This window comes from Centruroides vittatus, unplaced genomic scaffold, assembly GCF_030686945.1.
Source record: "Centruroides vittatus isolate TY-2023 unplaced genomic scaffold, ASM3068694v2 contig_2565, whole genome shotgun sequence".
NCBI classification, from domain to species: domain Eukaryota; kingdom Metazoa; phylum Arthropoda; class Arachnida; order Scorpiones; family Buthidae; genus Centruroides; species Centruroides vittatus.
Window position 1 is genome coordinate 561,357 of NW_027121627.1, and position 22,734 is coordinate 584,090.

Below are 22,734 nucleotides of genomic sequence, written 5' to 3' on the forward strand. Positions count from 1 at the left end.
TCACCCAGTTTCTCGTATGTTGATTGGTGAATAGTTTGATCATGTGATCGAGTATTCGTGATGTTCTCTTAAAACTACTGTACTTGTTCTTTTGACGGTTCAGTGCTAATGAGAAGAACCATAGAGGAGTGCAAGACTGTTACAGCAGTTGCAAGGTTCTATTACTACCTTGCAAATTATTAATATACGAACATCAAAGGATAAAAGATAATTTTTTGGATAATAACAGACTGCAATGGTGAGTAACTTCTTCCTATTTTCATTTTTTACACCAGGAAAATTAAACTGGCACAATTAAAACATAAAAAAGATAATATATTAGCGAGGTTGAGGCCGAAGTTTTCAACGCGAAAACGTGTACGTCGGACGTTCGGCGCCGCTTTCCTGTAAGCCTAGAAGTTTGGCAATGGCCTTTGGAATGTCGAGCATGATTCCACTGACGTTCCAAACGCCATCGCCAAACTTCTAGGCTTACAGAAAAGCGGCGCCGAACGTCCGACGTACACGTTTTCGCGTTGAAAACTTCGATCTCAACCTCGCTATTAAAGTGAGTGGAGGCATTTTTAGTATTTTTCTAATTAGAATTTTAGTATTTCCGGCTTAACAGCTGCTTTAACTTCAATATTTATTTTAATAAGTAAGCAAAAATTTAATTTTTCTATAGAATATTTCTGTATTTAATACATGTAAGTCGTTTCCAGTGAAAAAAAATTGAAAATCGAGAATTTTATTATTAATTACGAAGCATGGAAAAATATTTAAACTAAAAATTTCGATTTAAAATAGAAATTACACAAATAGATTTAAGTTTATTAAAGTTTCTGGCTTACTATATATATGTGTATGTATATATTTGTGAGGGTTGAACACAGATAGTTAACCTAATAATATGGTCCATTGCGTAAAAAACATTGTTAGGCTATGGATTAAAATAAAATTAATTCTGATCTATATATAGGAAAAATGTATTATTATATGACTAATTTTAGAGTCGAAAGTGACGAATATCTTCTTAAGATATATTGTAATTGGAATCTTCCTTAAAATCGAGGAAGATGCAATATCCGGATCTTCTGCTACAATAATCTTAAGATATCCTTCTTCACGCATGCATGAATGTTGATTATTCAATGCCATCCTTACCTACTTGAAGTAAATAGGAAAGATTAAAAAAAGAATATCCTGATGTGACCTTTGATGCTCTGCATTTGGATCTATTTTTTTTTCTTTTTTTAAGTTTTTATTTTGTACGAATACAAGTCCGAGTAGTTTCTACTCTATAAAGACTAGAACGTCAAACATTTTCTTACATAAATATTCAGAACTTCCAGTATTTTTCAGACATTTTTAAGGAAAAGAAACGATATTTATGCATAAATATCGTGTAAAGATATACCTAGATTAAGAGAACTGTTATGAATGACCATATGCGTATTCTATTTTTAAAATAAGCGAATAATTATTATCAGGTCATTGTACTAAGTGAGAAAGATCCGGTGTATTTGAATCGCAGAGTACAACTATAAAGAAAAGAAGAAAAAAAAAATATATGTATATATATATTAAGGTTAATCAACTATGCAACTGTCGAACTGAATAAGGTATACCAAGAATAATGACGTAAACAAATTTGGAAATTTAGAACGATTGAATGGAAGTTATATTTGTTTCTAATGTAGAGTAAAGCAAAGCTCATTCTAGATTATCGATACGATAATGGTATTGTTTAATGTATCAGCGGTGTTTGTCAAAGCAGATTTTCGTTTGCAGGAACAGGAAGAATGGTCCAAGGCCACTCACACGGTCGCAAACACAGTAACCTACTAAACACTTCCCTCACAAAATTCAGTAACTGGTCCTTATGTACCTCAGGGTATTTGGAGAAAGCCCTGTTAGATATATAATTTGCAGGAAAGTTAAGCTCGTTGGGTCATAATGCTGAAAAACTCGTCTAAGAGAATTGAATGTTCATTCTTATTTAGGTTTCGAGAAGATATAGGACATTTACTATCATAAAAAGTAGTTTAATTGGAAAGTAAATTGTAAATGAATGTTTAAATAGAAAATATTCTATTCAACCTTCAGGAAATTTACAATTCAATATTTCTTATTTTTTTCCAAGTTATTTATATTTTCATTTTATTGATAACAATAAAAATGTAACAAGATAAAAGAGATTAGCGTTGATTGATACTCGATTACTCGTTTCGAAATTTTGCTTTCTATTAATTTTATTTACAGTCCAGTCACGTGTTGAATTAATTCATTAAAAGATAGATTATATTCTCGACAAAATCTAAAAAGAATCAACATAATTTTCACTTTAAAATTAATTTTCAGGTGGTTTTTTAAAATATCCTTCCTTGTTGCTTTATGAGAAATTTAACCCCTTTTTTCAGGTCAGGGAATAATTTTAATAAGTCCTGATTAAAATCACTTTTCTACACTACGGTTTTGCAATTCTATAATATAATAACAGTTTATATACATATATAAATTAAATTTACGTTTTAGATTATTGAAATATTAAAAAATTAGATTATATTGTACACACAAAATTTACATTTATTATGCCTATTTTTCTGTATTTTAAGTATAAAATCCATCATTTTTTGTGCTAAATTTTGTATTTCGAATACGAAATTCGCAATTTATGTGCTTACAACACCTTTAATTAATATTTTAAATACGAAATTCTTCATTCTTGTTTCATTTCGTTGTATTTTAAGTTTGAAATTTACATTTATTTGCCATTCTCCTATATTTTAAATATAAAATTCATTATATTTTTTAAAGCAGTTTTCCTATATTTTAGAAACGATATTAACTATTTTCTTCTTTTAAGTGCCATACTTGGTATATTTTAAAAATTATAAATAATAAAATGTAGGCTTTACAACTAAGAAATGATCCCGTGTTAAATATTAATAAAGGAAGAAAGTTTAAATAACTTATCCATTAATTGAAAGTTTTTGGCTGAACGATCTCGAATATTACTCGAGGCGAAATATTTAAACAATACTGAATATTTCCTGTTTGTTCGTCGAAACAGTAAAATCATCATAGCTTTTTGTTACTAAGAAGAAACATTATTATACACGTCAAGCTTGCTTTCTCATGATTAAAGAAAGTTCCGCATTCTGTACACATTCGTATCTCAGGAAAAATCGAAGTTTTCTTTTCTTTTTTTTTTCTTTGTCATTTTTTTTATTTACCTAAAACTCTACACATTTATAACCGCATTTAAAACATACGTATATCAGGTTATTTACAAATGGAACAGGATAATTTTAGTTGAGTTTATTCATCTGTAAAAGATGCACTGAAAAACTTTAACCAAAACTAAAATATTCCTTTATAATTATACCTGTACAACTAACGATGCCATTTATGACCCAATGTCATATATAACAACCCCCTTTAGAGCGTGTTAAAATGTCACGCGTTACGTAATTAATAATATATATATATATATATATATATATATATTTTTTTTTATTGTTTTATATTCAGAAAGTATAACAATTCATATCTTTTCTTTTATATCTTTCTAGGGTTTAACAGTAACAGTTATAATACTAATATTGTGCTGTACAGTCGGAAATTATGCAGAAAGGCGTACCAGTAAGTATATTTGAAACATTTTTCTTTTGCAGACCATTAAAATCTACATGTTCTACTTCATGCAGGTTTTAAGGTTGAAGTGTCTGGCATGAGAGGGTAGAAAGTATATATAGGTGGGTGTATAAAATGGCCTATTGTTTTTGAGAAATCTTCGATTGTTTTTGTTTCATTGTCTAACTGACAAGATATGTAATCTATTTATTGGCATTGTTTCGAAATCGCTCATAAACTGAAAATATTTTTATAAAATGCTTTTATATATATATTATATATTTTCTACCTCTTATTGTAAATATAACCTGTATATATAAGTCGCACGTGTTTAGAGTAAGAGTAGAATTTTTCTTACTATAATGGTGCAAAATTAAAATTCATATTTTTGAAGTATGACAATCGATAATTACTAGGGAGAGTAATACATCCTTTTTCTAGAATCACCTAGTTTTTCATAATCACGTGATTTGAGGTCAAAGATTTTTCTTTACGATTGAGGTTAATAAGATCAGTGTGATTTTCCGAGGTCAATGAAATTCTAACAATGTCAATTTGTATATTCACTAATATGTTTACACTCTAAATATACACAGCAAATATGCGAAAATGGAAATATTTTGCAAGTTTTAACGAAATAAACACAATATATTTTATATTAATTAGAGTGAATCAATGTTAACGAAGCATTTCATTCATTTTCTAAAAAAAAAAAAAAAATGCGAGGTCAAAAGTTCAATCTTAATAAAGTATATTGATGGATTGCTTACGAAATTTAATGTGTGGATGTGCATGTTTTAACATTTAAATGACTGTAAATTAAGGGAAGTGGACTCTAAATTTTGGTTCATAACTTTCTTTTTAGGTCATACTTTCTCTATCGTCGGGCAAATGCGATGCAATCGTGATATGCTCTGAGAAGTGTCTATACGGGGTGGAGCATTGAACGACATAACAATTGTATAATTTTCTTAGAAATATTTCATGGCTATCAGAATAAAAAATTTAAATAAATGGATTATAAGAAATAATCATTAACCTATTTGCATATTAGGATGATTGCTTTAATAACACTAAGAAATATTTAAGTTGAAGTGTACTTTAATATGCCTTCATTTATTAATTTTATTAGAAGAATGAAGGGTGGAATAAATGCTTTTTGGTCAATTTAAATAACTGTTTCTTAATAAAATATTAAGAAAATCTTTTACTTAATGTAAGTTAAATAGGATTTATTAGGAAATATAGGCTAATAGAATATGTCAAATTTGGTTGCATGCAAGTTAGAATCATAATCTATTTTGAAACTTAAAGGTGAAGCAATTAAAACTAACTTTTTCCACTTTTTTTTCTTATTATACAGGCTCCAAAACCAACAATTCTAAGAAAATAGTATGTTATTATACGAATTGGTCACAATACAGACAAAAAATTGGGAAATTTTATCCGGAAGATATTCCACCAAATCTATGTACTCATCTCATATTCGCTTTCGGATGGATGAAAAAACATAAAATATCAACTTTCGATGCAACGGACGATTCCAAAAGCGGAAAGAAAGGAATGTACCAAAGATTGGTGGATTTAAAAAATAAAAATACCGACCTCAAAGTATTACTTGCAGTAGGTAAGTAGAATTTTTCGTACTTGTTCCCTCGGGCAATTGTCAGTATTTAAAGTTGAATGGCTTATGTGCCCTTTAGTAATTAATCTTGCGACAGGAGCAACTAGTGGAGAGTTGATCCATGTTCCAATTACTATGTTTTACGTGGGAAAATTTTATTGTATTTTCGTAAAAGAAAAAAAAAAAAATAAAAACTCTTACTACTATATTGTATATAAGAATATATGTATTGTCGAGTGAGTTAATTAATTTAATAATTTATTTGAATGATTTTTTTAGGTGGTTGGTCCTTTGGCACGCAAAGATTTAAAGATATGGCTTCTAATAGATATAATAGACAATTATTTATATTCAGTGCTCTTAAATTCTTACGGGATCGAAATTTTGATGGATTAGATGTGGATTGGGAATTTCCTCGTGGAGGTGACGATAAAAGAAATTTTGTTTTATTATTAAAGGTAAATAAAATAGTATTATTATTTAATTAAATATATAAATATAAGTTTTTCTAAGTCAAATAAATTTGGATATTTTCATAATTTTTAGGAATTACGCGAAGCTTTCGAAGAAGAAGCTAGAGAAAAAAAATTACCACGTTTATTGCTCACTATTGCAGCTTCAGCTGGTGCTGAAGTAGTAAGAGGAGGTTATGATGTTCCTGCTGTTGCAGCGTAAGTGTTAAATAATGCATTAAAGAAATTAATTTTTTTTTTTATTAAAATACGATATTAACAGTAATTCATTCTAGTTATGTCGATTTTATTAATATTATGTCGTACGATTTCCATGGAAAATGGGAAAGCCAAACTGGTCATAACAGCCCATTGTTTGCTCCTCACAACGAATCAAATTGGAGAAAACAATTGTGTATGGTTAGTATCTATTTTTAAATAGTAAATTTTTAATAATAATTTAAATATTTATTTAATTTTTGCTTTTTTATAAAAAGGATTTCGGTGTTAAAATGTGGGAAAGATTAGGCACCCCTAAAGATAAGATCGTAGTCGGTATAGCTACCTATGGCCGAAGCTTTACTTTAGCTAATCCGTCTGTTAATGGAGTAAATGTGCCTTCTCGTGGAGGTGGCAAAGCTGGCGAATATACTCGAGAAGAAGGATTTTTATCTTATTACGAGGTAAGAACCACCATATCTTTCTTCAATAAATATCTTTATTAAAATAAAAATAATATAAAATTTTATTTAGATATGCGAAATGTTGAAGAAAGGTGCAACTTATGTTTGGGATGACGATATGAAAGTACCATATGCATATTTAGGAGATCAATGGGTTGGCTTTGATGACGAAAGAAGTATCAGAAACAAGGTAATTATTTAAGACTAAAATTCTAACTTCTTAAATCGAATAATTACTTCGTTAGCACAAAGGGAGTTAGCATGTTTGTTTTTAAACAGAAAGTAGGAGTGTTATTTAATGGCAACAATACGGAAAACTAACATTTGTAAACTGGAATATTGACCTAAAAATTCATCCAAGCCGTTCAATTGATGTGTACTTTAGTTCGTATCTAATTGTATATTTTTATATAGAATTTGTCTAATCTTATGGATAAACTTAAGGGTGGTATCGGTTTAGGGAATAAAGGAGGCAATTCAGGTCATTGACACTAAGAAAGTTCATGTATAACCATGTGGAAATATAATGTATACATAAGAAAAATATATTGTAAATAAGTTAAATAAATAAGATTTTTTTAAAAAAATGTTATTAAATAGATGAAATGGATTATTCAAAATGGATATGCCGGGGCAATGGTTTGGTCCGTAGATATGGATGATTTTAAAGGAACGTGTATACCAAAGACGTATCCATTAATTGGAATTATAGGTGAAGAATTATTGAATAAACCAAAGAGATCTCCAACGAATTTAGCATCTTTTGGAAATAAGAGGCCAAAACCTGTAATTAAAGTAATTTCTACAACGTCCAAAGCAATTGAAGCCAAAGAGGATGTTGCAACTGAACCACCACCCGAGTCAAGTAAGAAGTTCAGTTTTAGAGTATTCAATTCAATTAATTAATAAATATTAATATTAACAGTTTAATAAATTATAATTTTTAGCTACCAATGCTAGAATAGTTTGCTACTTTACCAGCTGGTCATCGAAAAGAGCAGCTTTAGGGAAATTTAATCCAGAAAAGATCGAACCAGAACTATGTACGCATATTATATATGCTTTTGCAACTGTTAAAGATTTAAAACTTCAAGCGATAGACGATGGAAATAAACAAGAAAAAAATATGTTAACTCAGGTATTAGCCCTTAAAGATAAGAATCCCAATTTGAAAATTCTTTTATCTGTTGGAGGATGGCTAGCGGGAACGGGACCTTTCAGAGAACTCACAAAATCAAATTATAGGTGAGTCACATAAAATTAAATTTATAAATATTAAAATTTATAAAAATTTTTAAATAAATTTTTAAATTTTAGACAATCGCTCTTTGTTTTTAATGTAATTGAATATTTGAGACAAATGAAATTTGATGGAATAGATATTGCATGGGAATTTCCTCGCGGTGCAGAGGATAAAGAGAAATATACTAACTTGATTAAGGTAAAAAATAATTTAAAATTCAAATGTGTTTTAGATATTTGGATGTAATAAAAATTATTTTTAAAATACAGGATTTACGAGAAGCTTTTGATGGGGAAGCTAGATCTTCAGACAAAGCGAGATTACTTCTAACTGCTGCTGTTCCTGCAAGTTTTGAAGCAATTGCCGCAGGTTATGATGTGCCAGAAATAAACAAGTAATTTTTAATTTAAACATTTAAAATTTTATATAAAATAGTGATGTACTTAGGAATTCATAACGCTAATTTAATTTCATAGATACGTCGACATGTTAAATGTTATGACATACGATTTTCATGGAAATTGGGAACGCCAAGTTGGACATAACAGTCCTTTGTTTTCTCTATACAGTGCTAGCGCTTATCATAAAAAATTAACTGTCGATTTCAGTGCTAGTGAGTGGGTTAAGAAGGGAGCATCGAAAGAAAAAGTTTTAATTGGAATACCTACATATGGTAGAACATTTACTTTAAGCAATACAACTCTAACGGATATAGGAGCACCTGCTATAGATGGAGGCAAGCCAGGAAATTACACTAAAGAACCCGGTGTCCTTGCATTTTATGAGGTAAGCAACACGCTATTATATTTTAATTTATTTAAAAAATTCCAAAGAAAATAAATTTGTTTTTTTAATTAAGGTCTGTGATATGCTTAAATCCGGTGCAACATTGGTGTGGGATAATGAACAAATGGTACCTTATGCTTATAAGAATGACCAATGGGTTGGATTTGATGATCAAAGAAGTCTTAAATTAAAGGTATATTTTTTATAATTTTAAGTAAACATAGGTTATGATGTGTGTATTTTTAATATGATCATATCCAACAGGTGCAATGGCTTAAACAAAATGGATTCGGAGGTGTTATGGTTTGGTCAATAGACATGGATGATTTTAGAGGATCTTGTATGGGAAGTAAATACCCATTAATAAACGCTGTTAAAGAAGAGTTAAAGGGCTATAAAGTAGCTAATTTAGAAGCACAAAGTAGCAATGTACATAACGCGTATGGCCAAGTCATTGGTATGTATAGCAACGTTCATAATACCAGTTTATTAAACAACTTTCTTAATTGTTTTCTACTTTTCGGCAACAGATAAAAATGAAGTAATCTGCGAAGAAGCCGACGGACACATTAGTTATCATGCTGATAAAAAGGACTGTGCCATGTACTATATGTGTGAAGGAAAAAGACGTCATCACATGCCTTGTCCTTCTAATTTGGTGTTTAATCCTGACGAAAACGTATGTGATTGGCCCGAAAACGTAGAGAGTTGTAGCAACTTTAAATCGGGTTGATGATATATAAATATATTTGTTTTTTTTAATTCATGTTGACATTGAAGTGTTTTCAAACGGTTTCAGCGCCGAGAGGATTTTTAGCCATTGACATGGTTTTATTTTTATGATAAAGGAATCTTTTCTATTTACGGATTTCAAAAATTTTCCATTTGCCGAAGTAGAAGGAAGTTCGACGGTGATGATATTTTTTGTGTGATACAATTAATAATATTCTTAACTTTGTGATAAAAATTCGACTCTACATTCAATTTATTTTTTATATTATTTTAAAATTTTGTAAATTAATATATCATTAGTAACGAATCTTTCTAAATGTAATTTAAAAGAAATTATAAAAAGTTCAATATATAAATTTGTAATTTATATGAAAAAAGAGAGAATTAACACGAAACTCGTCACTCCTTTATATATATATTTTTTAATTTATAGATTTATAAAGAGTCGTTATCGATATTAAATTATATACAAAATATTATATTTAAAAGTTAATATAGAAAAATCTCAACCAATTATGGAAATATTTATGCAAATCGATTGTTGTTTTGGTAGGGAGATTCTAAAATAAAAGTGCTTTATGGTTGTTAAAAAAAAACGATATTTTGTATTTAATTGTTGGTGTAATAGTTTTTAATCCGTTAATAATAAAATTTTCTTTAAGATTTCATTAATTTTATTTAAAATATCAATTAAAAAACACCCGAAACAAATAGAAACCTCATAGAATTAATGAAACAAAAATGATAAAAAATTATATTAAATACTGAATATTACATTCGTTTACATGTGAAAATAATAATAAAAAATGAGATCGTGTTCCAAATGAACGAAAAAATATGCAAATTTTATAACCAACCTCCAATTTCTTTGACAGCTCTAGCGATTTCTTTATGAACCATATTGCTTTGATTATTTATATATGAAGGCTTATATACCGAAGTTGTCGTAACACTAGAAAATCGTACATTTGGTTTGAAGAAAAAGCCGTCACAGTGTTTATAACGGTCTATATTCGTTCTATCGTTCGAAGACGTTACGGGTGTTACTCTGTTTTCTGATCTGCTACGGTTTATAGATAATTGTTTCTGTTTCCTTTCTGAAGAACGACTTCTGCGAATTACAGTTCTTTTAGATTGAGGTAAAGGTGGATATTTCCAAGCTAAAGGAATCTGTCGAATATTTTCCTCTTTATCGTTACTGAAACGACCAGAATCTGTGTAAGTTTCTTCTTCAAATTCTGGTAGTGACAGATCTGAAGTAGGCTATAAGATTTATATAAATTAAACTTAAACCGGTTTATTTTTATAGTAAATAAATTGTATTAAAAAAACACAAAATACCTGATTTTTGAAATTGTTTTTAAAATCTCTCAATTGCTGATGAAGTTTATCACATTTTTCTTTTAACTAAAATCAAATATATATAATAATTTATCTTTATTAATTAATTTACATTGAAATTTAATAAAGAAAAATGACAAAAAATTCTCAACTAACTTCTTTCTCTGTCTTTAATAAATTCATTTTATCTTCTTCCATTTTCTAAAATTATTTTAAAAAATAAAAAGTTTTTAAAACATTTTACGTACTTTTATAAACTTAAATCTACTGATATATATATATATATATATATATATATATATATATATATATCTTTTAATTGATTTAAATACTCACTTTAATCGTGTCACGAAGGTTATCTACCTGTAAAATTAGAAAGAAATAAGTTTAAATGATAATGGGTAGACAATTAAGTAATTATTTAGACGATGTTTTAATTACTTCTTGCAGTAATTTAATGTTCTCTCTACTTTTGGTCTGATATTCTCTAAGGGCCAGCTGTACATCTAAATACATTTCCTTCCATTTTCTGACTTCAATCCACAATCTATCATTTGGAGCAACTTTACATTCGTGAAATTTCTGCAAATTTATGTAATTAAAAATAAATTTTTTAAGTATGTAATTGTAAATAATTAAAAATATAAATCTTATAATATATATTACTTACATCTTCCATACAATTAATATCAAATCCAGCTTCTTCTAATTCACATTGAATTCGAACCCGATCAGCTGATCTACAGCAACTTTCCAATAAAGTGTTGATGAAAGTTAAAGACACTCTCTGAAAATTATTTGAATAAAAATACTTTAAAATGTGAGAATTTTTATAAAAATAAGCAAAATACAGATAAAAATGCACCTGAAACACAATAGAATTTTTCCCTCCTCCATTCAACATTGATACTAGAAATTTAAATCTAACAGATTCACCAAATATTAATTTGACAGATGACATCGCTTCTAATAATTTATTCGATCCATTTACGTGATGTTTACAGCATTTAGTCAGTAGCTAATGAGAATTAACTAATCAGAAATTGAAAAAAAAAAAAAAAATTATATATTTAGAAAACACAATGCTTACTTCAATGGCCACAATTCTTGTCCTTAAAAAATTGCTCATGATGCTACAAGCTAGTGTAGATAATGCTGTAGCATGGTTAATTAAACAATCCAACGTTTTCTGATATCAATGAGAAGAAAGATTACATACAATACGTATATATAAAATTAATGGATATTTGTATTAATTACATACTTTATGGACAGAAGCTGCTTTTAACGTCAATAAACAAATATATTCTTCGTTCTGAAATTATAAAAATTAATTTAATTTAATGTGTAATTGTTTCATAATATGGTTAACAGATGGCGGTGTGATAGTCAATGTCTTTTATCGTTTCCCAATAAAATTTAAAGGCTAATATACTTTATATTTATTATTATTTATTCACTTATTTGTTAAGTATACGTTTATGATCTTTCGTTTTATAGTAATAATTATATTCCTGTCTAGTATGATTCCCAATATTTTTTCGCTCAGAACTAATTTTCGCCCCCCCAAAATCTATTTTTGTCTTTTTGGAGAGTGATATCGTCTTCATCATCCTCACAAAACTGATATTTTTAAAATAATTTTTAGACAAAGCCACAAGTGAAGCATTCTATTCTGCAGTATCGTGAGGTTTTTTCCAGTATAAGTTACATTTTTTTCTTTTTTTTTTATTAACTATAAGACTTAGAAAATATTGATAGACTTACATATAAATTCAGTCATTCAATATGTTTACTTTTCTAATAAAACATTACTATTAAAGTTAGAATTCGGATGTCTTCGGTATTTCTTCCGTATTGACATTAAAACATTAGTAAATCTAAGTCTGTAAAGTGTCTAAATTATTTATTAAAACACTTGCCTTTTCCAAACAAAAAACTTTCGATAGTACCAAAAAAAAAAAAAACTTGCCTTTTTAATAAGTTTTAAGATTTATTTTATAGTTAATATTGCAAAATTAATAAAATACGATTAAATACTGACTCAAAATTTTGGCTGAATATATAACCACAGTTGTAGAGAGATTTCAGAAGTTTTGGGACTAGAACCTGGTTGACCCCCTATACCTTCCTCTGACGTGTTTCAATTTACAATATTTATTTTTTCTCTCTTTACTCAATTAAAATTACGTAGTACATATATATGTAAGGATATTTCTCTCTTCATAATGCAGATACGAAAAAATCAATATCTTACTCGAATTATAGAAATAAATAATATTATATAAATCTAACTGTAAAATTTAATATCGTAAACATTTCTTTTTAAAAGTTATTTTTTTTTTTTTATATTTTTACGAATTATTTTATATATTTTTAGAGCATCGAAGAGTATTGTATTGTTTTCCAAAATAATCCAATTTTCAAAGAATGTTTAAAGCTACTTTGTGCTATTTTTGTGATCTCTATTATCATCAAATAAAAATAGACAATGTATTGCATCAGGTTAGAAATAATGTGAAATATATAAAATATGGTGGCTCACCATCCCCTGTATACAACACTACAGTGCATTTACACACACATCCCATGAATTCTATATTATATATTTATATAGTATTATATTTATTAAGTTTTGAGATGGGAAAAATGATAGTGAGGGGAGCTACCTCCATAAAATATCATTAAAATGCATTGTCATCGAACATAGGTACGTCCACAAAGTTTCAGTCTTCTCTATCAATCCTCATCTTCTTCTAATATATAAAAAGATGAGGATCGTCGAAGAATAGTAAAATCTCCAACGTTTCTTTCTTATAAGCTTGAAATTCTTATAATCCCTTACTTGGAATTGACATCGAGCTATAAAATGAAGTGAAAGATTTTTAAAGAATAAAGGTCTTTCCATTGAATGAAGAATATTACGCTAGTATTTATTAAATTATAAAACAATACTTCATATAAAATTCAGGCATTGAAATTTATAAAAATAAAAATATTCAATTTTTATCATAAATTAAATACTACTTCACATCTTGAAGATTTAACCAAATGAAATAAATATATTTCTATGAAAGTCAGTGAAAATTTGTTTAGATAAACTTGATACGTATTAAGATTTATGTATAAATTTTTATATGAATAAATCTTAATATATACATATACTAGATTTAATAAATAAGAATACTCGTATATTAATTATAAATGTTTGAGATTGCAACAAATCTCAATAAATATATACTGAGATTTATTATAATGTATATATATATATTGTATAATGTATGTAATGTATATAAATTGAGATTTATGTATATATACATAAATCTCAATTTACGTATATAGGCTATAAGCATAGGCATAAATTTCGATATTTACATACAAACTTCAAGAAATAATCAGCAAAACGTTAAAAGAAAACGAAAAAAATAAAATAAAATTGAATAAGCTATAAGTTTATAGAAAAATTCAACTAAAAATTATTAACTGTTTTTATTTTTAAAATTATTCTCTTTAATTAATTGTTCTCAGCCAAAAAATGAGAGATTTTTATAAAATATAATTACGCTATTCCTAAAGTTTCAATTTTTATATTCAACGAATTTATTGGAAATATAATGTAATTTATAAATTATTATGCCAGTCATTTTTACAATTGCAGTTGTAATTAATGTACAATTTGAAAAAAAGGAATAAAATTACATGTTATACTTAGAGGGTGGCTCAAAGGTCAATCAACCGTGGTAAAATTAAATTGCAATTAATTAACTAAATTAACCAAAAAATACAATTAATTTAGTTAAATATTCATGTTTCTACCAATTCTGTAAAGAAAAAAATAATATTCTATTCTTAGTTTCCGATTTATATTAACGAGTGTTCCAGGACACACGCAAAATAAAACACTGTTTTGGATCATTCTGTACTTCTAATAAAAGTTAAAGATTAGATATCAAAATGTAAATTTATATTAGAATTTAATAATATCGTATAATATGATTTATAAAGTTTTAAAAATAGAATTTTCTGGAATCAAAAATTTTTTCCGGTTAATTTAATACAAAAAAATAAAGAGAATAAAATTGTTCAGAAAAGTTTTCTTCCTTATTTTTACTCGGAGCAATTTATTTTATAATATCCGAGAAAGAAATTTCACATTTTGTTACACTAGTTTTTTATATTATGTTATAATGATACCAATTTTTCTCTTTAAAAATGATTTTTATTTGTATACGAAAGAAATATCTAAAAATATATAAGTTAAAACAGGAAATAAAAATAAAAACTAACTTCCTATACAATTTCATTCCGATAGACAGATGTATGAAAAATTTCCTGCCTCCATATAAAACATTTTTGATTTTTAAAACACAGATTGTTGCACAAAAATTACATAAAGGAAAGCTGTTATAGTAAATTACATATGTTATATATATATATATATATATCACATCATTAACATTATATGTACTGTACATATATAATAATGTAATACATTAAAACCTGTCTTAAACGAAGTGTCGATATCGGCCAAAATTTTTTTTTTCACAGGTTTTCGTTTTATATAGGTTATATTGTTTATTAAATCTTTAAGAAAGAATAAGGCGAGAAAGAGTTATATCATTATTGCAAAGTTTTACGGAAAATGAAACTATATTATTAACAAAGAAAAACGAGTTGTTTCACTATATCGGCAAACATTTAAAATTTTGGTTGCGCCATCTGTTATCATTTATTATTAAAAAGCTTATTAGATTTTTAACTATTATAAAATGGAAAAAACCCCTTAATTTTGAGGGTAGAAATGAGTTTTATAAAAAATTGCAAATGCTAACAACGATTGTCATTAAGTCTCATCCTACTGGAGATACACACGACCCCGTTTATCTCACCAGTCCCTCGACCTTTAACAACCAAATTTTAATAGAATCAATCCCTCTAATAAACAAACCTCCTCGCAAAATATCAGGAATTTTCGACAAAAAGCACAAGCGTTATTAAGCTTCAAACGGGGTGAACAAAATCGTGCACCCCTCATACACAGATCCATATATAGAAAAAAAAACCCCGATTTTTTGAATTTCTCTGTTTGAAGGTGTCCTATGTCCAAAAATTTTTTAATCTTGGAGGGTCATTTTTTGACCGATTGCCATACTCTTCCTGTTATATGTAACAGTCGGGAAAGTAAAAATGACAAACTAATTCTTCTTACCATGAAGCTGATTTGAGTCCACAAGTTAGAGCATTAATTTATTACGCCTTAAAATTATACTTTAATCAGATTATGTTATATAGTTTGTAATAAAAAATTCTGTTTTCGCGTTAGGTAGATTTCCGGCTTATAATAGTATTTCATGTAACAAATCGTTCTGCATCGACACTTATTTACCGTTTAGACAGGTTCGTTTCAGACAGGTTTTACTGTATATTATCGCAGTGTATCATATCACATTAATACAGGGTATTATCGCATCTCTTGACAAGATGATGTCCTAACCAATTATAAATGTGGGAGATGATCCGTTCCTAAAACCGTAAAAACATATGAATAAAACCGATAAAAGAAATAAAAATATATTTTTTACCACTTATCAAAAGAAATTTTAATTTATGTCATTTTCGTAACAAGTTTTTACAATATAAGAATAAATCTTGGGACTTCTCTGCTTGAATCTCGGACCAAATGGCCTACTGTAAGTGGGCCTGATTATATCTAATATATTTTGCCTCCTTCATTTTTAAATGTATTTATATTTAAAACTTTAAAAAATTAAACTCAAAACATATTTTGAAGTTATTATCTAATTTAATGAGAGATTTTATCCATTAAAATTTTGCCAATTTTCACAAATCCTTTGATATACTGAATTTAATATTATAATCTGTATCGCGCTATGGATTTAGGGACCTAAAACAAAATAAATTTTGCAGGTTTGGTAGGACACGGTAATGCAACACACGGGCAAGCTGTCATAGTGGGGGAATCTCGAGATGCATCTACCCTTCTTTCTATGAAAAAAGTATGGCCCCTATTTAAAGGTTAGAAGTGTGAAGAAAACACGGAAAACTCCACGTAGCCAGCTTATTGACCAGGCGCGAACCCGCGACTAATTACTAGTATATCTCCTTTACCACTGGTAGGTCAAATCAGAAACATATTTTTAATTTTAAATAAACACACTTAGTGTCTATAAAATATAGTCCAGGAAAAAATAAAGATTAATCTTTATTTTTCCTGGATTATATTATATAACAACAGGAGCCAACATAAAAAAATCATTCAAGATCCCTTAGAATGGGATTGTTAAACATCGTCTATAGTGTGATATATTGTTCCATTTATTATACGCATTATTTCATTAGCTTTGAAGGAATTCAGATATTTTTAAAAAATAAATTACAAGTATAATAAATCATCAGATTAACAAATCTATAAAATTGTTAAAGAATAATAATATTACTTAATAATTAAAATGAGGTAATTAAACTGCTTTTTAGCGCCTTTTATCAATAATTTATATATTACGAACAATAATTTATGTTTATGAAAGAATTGATGATATGTAACTTTTGGTTTAAGTTAAATTATTATAATTTAAATACCTTATAAAATGATAAATGCTATTGAAAATAGTTACGGTAGTCTCATTATATAGAATCTATTTATTTTGTAAGAGTTTAATTATTATAAAAGAATGAATTTATGTTAAGAACGCTTTATTAGATGGTTCTAAAAAATGTATTAATCTATTCTTAATTTTAGTTATTTATTTAAATAAATAGAATTAAATGGTTTTAATTTTATTATTTATACGCATAAATTGATGAAAGTTAAGTTCAGACCACATTATATCATCTTACAATTAAATTAGATTGTAGTACCTAACAAATTTTAGTTCATCATTTTTATTAAATTTATAAATTATAATTAATTTCAAACGCAAATAAAACGAATTAATTAATTTTAATTCATAGTTGATTCATTAATTTACGTATTAATTAAGCTCACATAAAAAGAAATATATAGGCCTGTATACATACAGGACGTAGACACCAGACTATTATTATCTCGCTTCTGCTACGTAATAAATTTTTTAATCGTTTAAACTTTGAATACTTAATAGATTTCTGGAAAGAATACGGATATGAATAATGTTTTGGTAATGAAATTTTTAATTAATTTAATTTAAAATGTATGCTGTCTACATGAAATTAGTAGTGTCTTTTTCCTGTATATTATACTTTTCCTGCTAGCAACAGAGTCGTGCTATCACAATTATCTATTAACTGCTTTCAGAAAAAAGTTTGAATTGAAACGACGTGACTTTCGGTCTACATCGGAAGTTTGAATATAGTTAATCAGGGTGTCCTGCTCCTAAAGTTTCCATACTTTGTCTTAGCTTTTAACTGTTTAACTCTATTCTGGAGGTTAAGGAAAGACAGACGGACTGACGGACGACAGTGGGAATTTAGGTCTACAATTTTTTTTTAATTGCAGTTCAATAAGAAAATAATTGGACTGCAATTTAATTTAATGAGCAATTTAATTAAAATTAGCACGATTATAATATGAATTGCTGATTAGCGAATAATTCAGTTAGAAGTGCAATTAAGAACCGATTGTACTTCACATTGTCTTCAGTTCGTCTTCAAAATATATTTTATTTGTAGAGTTTTATAAATATAAATTAGCTAATAATTCGATTAGATATAAACATTTCTAAATACAATATTAAATATTTCCAATTTCGTTTGCTCTAATAAAATTCCCAAACTTAAAATCCTATTAAATATGAATAAATTATAACATAAATACACATTTTTAAATCTTTATACGATTTTATGTAAAGATTTTGAAAATTTTTTCTATTTTTAATAAATATCACTTTAATCTTTAAAAAATTCACTTCGAGTTTCAGCTATTTATTATCATTTTATAAACAAACTGAAACACGTAAACAAAGATTATACACGAAAACTTCCTCTTATTTACTGTGATAAAAAATATTAATGCATCTTATAATATAAAAGAAATAAACAAATAAAAACCGTAGAGATTTGCAACAACGGCAGTAATTTTCGTTTTTGACCTCCATTTAATAAAGACCCTGAGCACAAGTTCTAGTCTTATAAAAAAATAAAAAGAAAAATAAAACCAGGAACTATCTCACAAGTTATTCGCATAACTTCATATTACGGTATGTAAAGTACGAAGTTATAGTGTATAAATATAGCGTAGATAAAATTAATTATGTTAATGTATTCAATAATTTACTATTTATAACACGTTTGATAATTATTGTCATTGTCTTGCGAATTCCACTCGAATAAATCTATATATATATAATTTAGTTTCGTTTCCTGCAGCTAAAATACGGATAAACAACAAAATAATTATAAATGTAAATAAAATATAATCCATTCATAATAAACGTAATGTTAATCCATTTTCTAGATTAATTACCATTAATAGAATATAAAAATCTATTAATTAAATTTATTTAAACGGATCAAATGCTTGATTTTTTTAAATCAGGATGCAGTTTTAGCGTTATTTAACGCTTAAAATATATTTTTTAAAGGTATTTTATATGCTGATTCGAAATAAATTTATTAAAAATGAAAAAGAATTTAAGTAATTAAAATTTACTTACCAAAAACTTCTTTAAATGTTGAGGACGGCTTTGATTTTCGGGTAAACTTTGACGATTTTGACAAATCCTAAGCACATCGATAAGAGAAGAAATTCCATTTTGATGTATAAATTCGTCTTGGAAACTATAAAAAAAGCTATATTTTTAGAAATAAAAATTGATTTTTTTAGGTATTAAAAACAAAAACTCACCTTATAAATGAATAGTTAAAATCATCTTTTAATTTCTTTAACAAGTCAAAAAGCGGAGGAACATTTATTTCTTCTTTGATATCATCGATTTCGTACTTACTTCTCCCCATAATCACGTGTCGTCGAAGAAAAAATATGTAATCGACTGGATTGAAATGAGGAGGTCTGGACTTGATCTAAAAAACGAGAGAAGATAAAGATTATCACTTTATCGAGTTACGCATGAATGAACAGAAACACTTTTTCTACTTCGTTTGCAGCTTAGATAATTACTAAAACATTACACTTTATATCCAGCAGGTGTTAAAGTATATAACTTTTTTTCTTGCTTTAAAAATGTAGATCTGTAAAAGTCAAAGTACTGGCCGTCTTAACAGGTTAATCCATAGATTAATGAATTTGTTCCAAGTTTCCTGCGACGTTTAGCTATAAATACAATATTTGACCCCGTATCGTGATGTTACACAGGGCGAAATTGTTTTCGACTGTATAATTTTCGATTTGAATTGTTGAATTGTACTCTATATAGTATCAACGGTCAAAATTGTCACGGTTAAATTATAAAAATTATCGAATAATTATGATAATGATGCTACTTTTTCCTATATAGAGGGAAGTATTTAAATTAGAACGATTTATATTCAATAATATATGCATGTATATAACTCTAAGAAGAGCTGTTATTGTTTCATTTGTTTTTGTTGAATTGCTTTGTTGTTTTGAATAAAATAAAATTCATTTTGAAACTTTATTATTGTATAAACTCTGAATAATACCAAGGAATAAGATTATAACGTATAAAATAAGGGAAGATAAAGCGATGGTTTATTGTGTGACCTGTCCCAGTCAGTACGCATGATTGAATCAAATTGCTTTTTTCCACATCAATCACTTTATACATCTTTGATTGTTATTACCAGAAATCAAAATTAATGGAGAGAAAGAAAAAAAAAACTAGTTGACATTCTTCACTTCCTCTTCAATTTTGTCCTATTTATTTTTGAATTCGTTTATAAATAAATTTTTAAATCTTAAAAAGAAAACGCCAAATAACCATTTTACACTCCATAATCCAAAATAGATGACCTTTTAAAGTTTTTAAATTTCAAAAGTCCAATTTCTTTGCATTTCTTTTTATCGATTCGATAAAGTTCGCCAATTTTTTGAAATATTTCATTACTTATTAAAGAATTATAACGTTCGCCCATTCCAATTTGCTTCATTTCATTTAAGAATTCTTCTCTTTCTTTAATTTCATTTAAGATTTCTGAAAACTTATCTTCATCTTCTTTCTCCAAACGTTTTGCAGGAATTGAAGATTCGATTTTCGGCTTTCCCGTAGCCATGATATTTTGAAGTCTTTCTTTCTCGTCGCTCTTTATGGATGATGGTTTTGGTCTAAACATTTCTCTCTCGTAAGCTCCCAGTTTTTCTATAGTATCTTTATTTCTTTTACTTCTACAACTATTTAATTTAATAAACGAACCAGGAACAAATTTTTTAATAAATCTTCGTATCGGTTTCTTTTTAATATTTGTATTTTTCTGGATGATATTTACGAATTCTTCCTGACATCTTATACTCAATTTTTCATCTTTCATCATAGATTTCAGGAATGACAGAAATCTTTCGTTGACTACTTGATTTTCCTCCATTTTCTTCTTTCTCTTCTTCTTCTTCTTTTTTTTTTTTTAAATTAAAATTCGAATTTCAATAAATTATGTTCTAAAAATGGAATTCTTTAAAATTATTTCGAATTATTGTGTGTAGAAATATGTAATAATTCTAGTAAATAAACTAAAATTTTTGAATTTTTACAGATTAAATATAGGCCTATTATTAAAGATTAATTAAATTTAATTAATGTAATTATGGCCCTATTTATATTAATATATAATATATTTAGTTTATATATTAATTAAGTAATTTTTTAAACATAAAAACAGGTTGTTGACAAAAAAGAGGAAGAGGAAAATTTTTAAGATAATTCAGGAAATATTTAAAAATTATTAACTAAGAAGAGATGTTAGATATTAAATTATTAAAAACAGATAACAATTTTTAAAAAGTATTAATTAAGATAAAACGAATCATACCTTCCTCATCTTTGATGCGATCAAGATTCAAGTCTGGAAACGTTCTGGTATCAGAATGAAAGAAAAATATTTTAATATTGTTTATTGATAGTTAATAAACATTTTTAAACTTTATTTGCACCAAAATAACGCATTTATACGTTTCTAAATATGATTTAAATCACCCATTATTAATGGAAGAATGAATCTAAGACCTGGTGAAAAGTTGAAGATCGATCATGCGAATAGATAAAGGATGAAGCAGATTGTCAGGATGATAAAATTTAAGTTCAAAACACGTTTTTTTTTCTACTTTTTTATGAGGAAGAAATAATTTCTGCTTAAAATGAAGAAGAACAATTATGAAATTCTTGTAAATAGCAGCGCATCTGCATATTTTAATTATCCAGTAACACTTTTTTCTTATTCAGAAAAATAATTAATCTTTATAAAAGCTTAATTAATTAACATTTTGTGTGATAAATAACGAGAATTATGTGCTTATAAATTAATATTTACATATATAAAATTTTAAAATCGATGTTAAAGGTAATTAATAAATTTTGTTAAAAAATTTTGGAGATATTTTTAAAGGAAAAATAAATAATAAATTAAATTATATAACAATAATTTGTTTAAATAATTAATTTATATTATTTATCACCCGCGTTTTTATCACTTTTAACAACAATATAATATTGTAATAATAATAATATTATTATTATGGAGGTTATTTAAATTGTGTATTAATAATCCTATTAAACCCTAGAAAAGAACAAAAGAACAAGTCCAATATTATGGTTTTAGAAGAAGGATAATTAAAAATAAATTAATTTAAAATTTAAATATTAAATTCATGGAGTGCACGTTTTACAAACACTGACCGTCAAGTCCTTGATCTTGATTAGATTTGATAAGTTGACACAATTTTAAATCCTTGTACGAAAATATTAGAACTAGAAAGGTACTTTATCAGATTTGATTGATAAACTTTACAAGTTTTAGAAGATGATTCCATTAATCGTATAAAGATAAGCCACACAGCCTAGGGGCCATTTTGTACGAGACTAGATTTTTCCGACATAACTAAAGATCTAATTATTCAGTATAATTCTAGAAAGACCAAAAAAAAACTTAAATATTTTTTTAGCTTTATTCTAAGTGGAATGACCTATTAGAGCAGATTCGGTTAGGTCCTAGTGGGTCAATAGCCTAATGGGTTGACGGGGTGTTCGTCAGACACGTGACTTTGTATTTACCAACAGTACATATGGGGTGCTTTATATATATATATATATAAAAATCACTGAATTAATTGCTTAGTTCGCTAGGTCCTATTGG

General features: G+C 27.0%; 3 protein-coding genes across 4 annotated transcripts; 1 reads left to right on the forward strand and 2 right to left on the reverse strand.

The window, feature by feature from the left end:
* On the forward strand, positions 1 to 9,495 carry LOC136971475 (probable chitinase 10). Of its 2 annotated transcripts, none has more exons than XM_067265935.1 (16): positions 1 to 249; positions 3,569 to 3,624; positions 4,979 to 5,242; positions 5,519 to 5,697; positions 5,786 to 5,910; positions 5,988 to 6,111; positions 6,189 to 6,374; positions 6,445 to 6,564; positions 6,975 to 7,239; positions 7,322 to 7,619; positions 7,692 to 7,815; positions 7,887 to 8,011; positions 8,094 to 8,403; positions 8,477 to 8,596; positions 8,668 to 8,860; positions 8,934 to 9,495. In XM_067265935.1, the coding sequence occupies exons 1-16, from the start codon at positions 236 to 238 to the stop codon at positions 9,134 to 9,136; spliced, it is 2,706 nt and encodes a 901-aa protein (XP_067122036.1). In that variant the 5' UTR covers positions 1 to 235; the 3' UTR covers positions 9,137 to 9,495. The 2 variants fall into 2 exon arrangements, with proteins under 2 accessions (XP_067122036.1, XP_067122035.1); XM_067265934.1 differs by having other exon boundaries at positions 1 to 238; positions 3,555 to 3,624.
* A 435-nt stretch (positions 9,496 to 9,930) lies between these two features.
* LOC136971479 (uncharacterized) lies at positions 9,931 to 11,664 on the reverse strand. The gene is made up of 8 exons (XM_067265937.1): positions 11,567 to 11,664; positions 11,342 to 11,494; positions 11,147 to 11,263; positions 10,918 to 11,058; positions 10,813 to 10,839; positions 10,633 to 10,677; positions 10,477 to 10,542; positions 9,931 to 10,398 (listed from the first exon to the last, which is right to left on the reverse strand). Exons 1-8 carry the CDS (start codon positions 11,603 to 11,605, stop codon positions 9,982 to 9,984), a joined length of 1,005 nt encoding a protein of 334 aa, XP_067122038.1. The 5' UTR covers positions 11,606 to 11,664; the 3' UTR covers positions 9,931 to 9,981.
* Positions 11,665 to 11,670: 6 nt separating this feature from the next.
* On the reverse strand, positions 11,671 to 21,669 carry LOC136971480 (uncharacterized). Its single transcript, XM_067265938.1, has 5 exons — positions 21,609 to 21,669; positions 21,415 to 21,458; positions 19,319 to 19,494; positions 19,128 to 19,251; positions 11,671 to 11,791 (listed from the first exon to the last, which is right to left on the reverse strand). Exons 2-5 carry the CDS (start codon positions 21,421 to 21,423, stop codon positions 11,729 to 11,731), a joined length of 372 nt encoding a protein of 123 aa, XP_067122039.1. The 5' UTR covers positions 21,424 to 21,458; positions 21,609 to 21,669; the 3' UTR covers positions 11,671 to 11,728.
* Positions 21,670 to 22,734: the final 1,065 nt, after the last annotated feature.

Excerpts from the sequence above, each read along its gene's own strand:
- LOC136971475 (XM_067265934.1), top strand. Across the intron at positions 5,911-5,987 it reads GATGTTCCTGCTGTTGCAGC|TTATGTCGATTTTATTAATA; the intron begins GTAAGTGTTAAA and ends AATTCATTCTAG. Across the intron at positions 6,375-6,444 it reads GATTTTTATCTTATTACGAG|ATATGCGAAATGTTGAAGAA; the intron begins GTAAGAACCACC and ends AATTTTATTTAG.
- LOC136971479 (XM_067265937.1), bottom strand. The coding sequence starts at position 11,605 with ATGAGCAATTTTTTAAGGACAAGAATTGTGGCCATTGAA. Across the intron at positions 11,495-11,566 it reads CAAGAATTGTGGCCATTGAA|CTACTGACTAAATGCTGTAA; the intron begins GTAAGCATTGTG and ends AATTCTCATTAG. Across the intron at positions 10,840-10,917 it reads ACATTAAATTACTGCAAGAA|GTAGATAACCTTCGTGACAC; the intron begins GTAATTAAAACA and ends CTAATTTTACAG.
- LOC136971480 (XM_067265938.1), bottom strand. Across the intron at positions 19,252-19,318 it reads TTTAACTATTCATTTATAAG|TTTCCAAGACGAATTTATAC; the intron begins GTGAGTTTTTGT and ends CTTTTTTTATAG. Across the intron at positions 11,792-19,127 it reads AACATTTAAAGAAGTTTTTG|AACGAAGAATATATTTGTTT; the intron begins GTAAGTAAATTT and ends TTATAATTTCAG.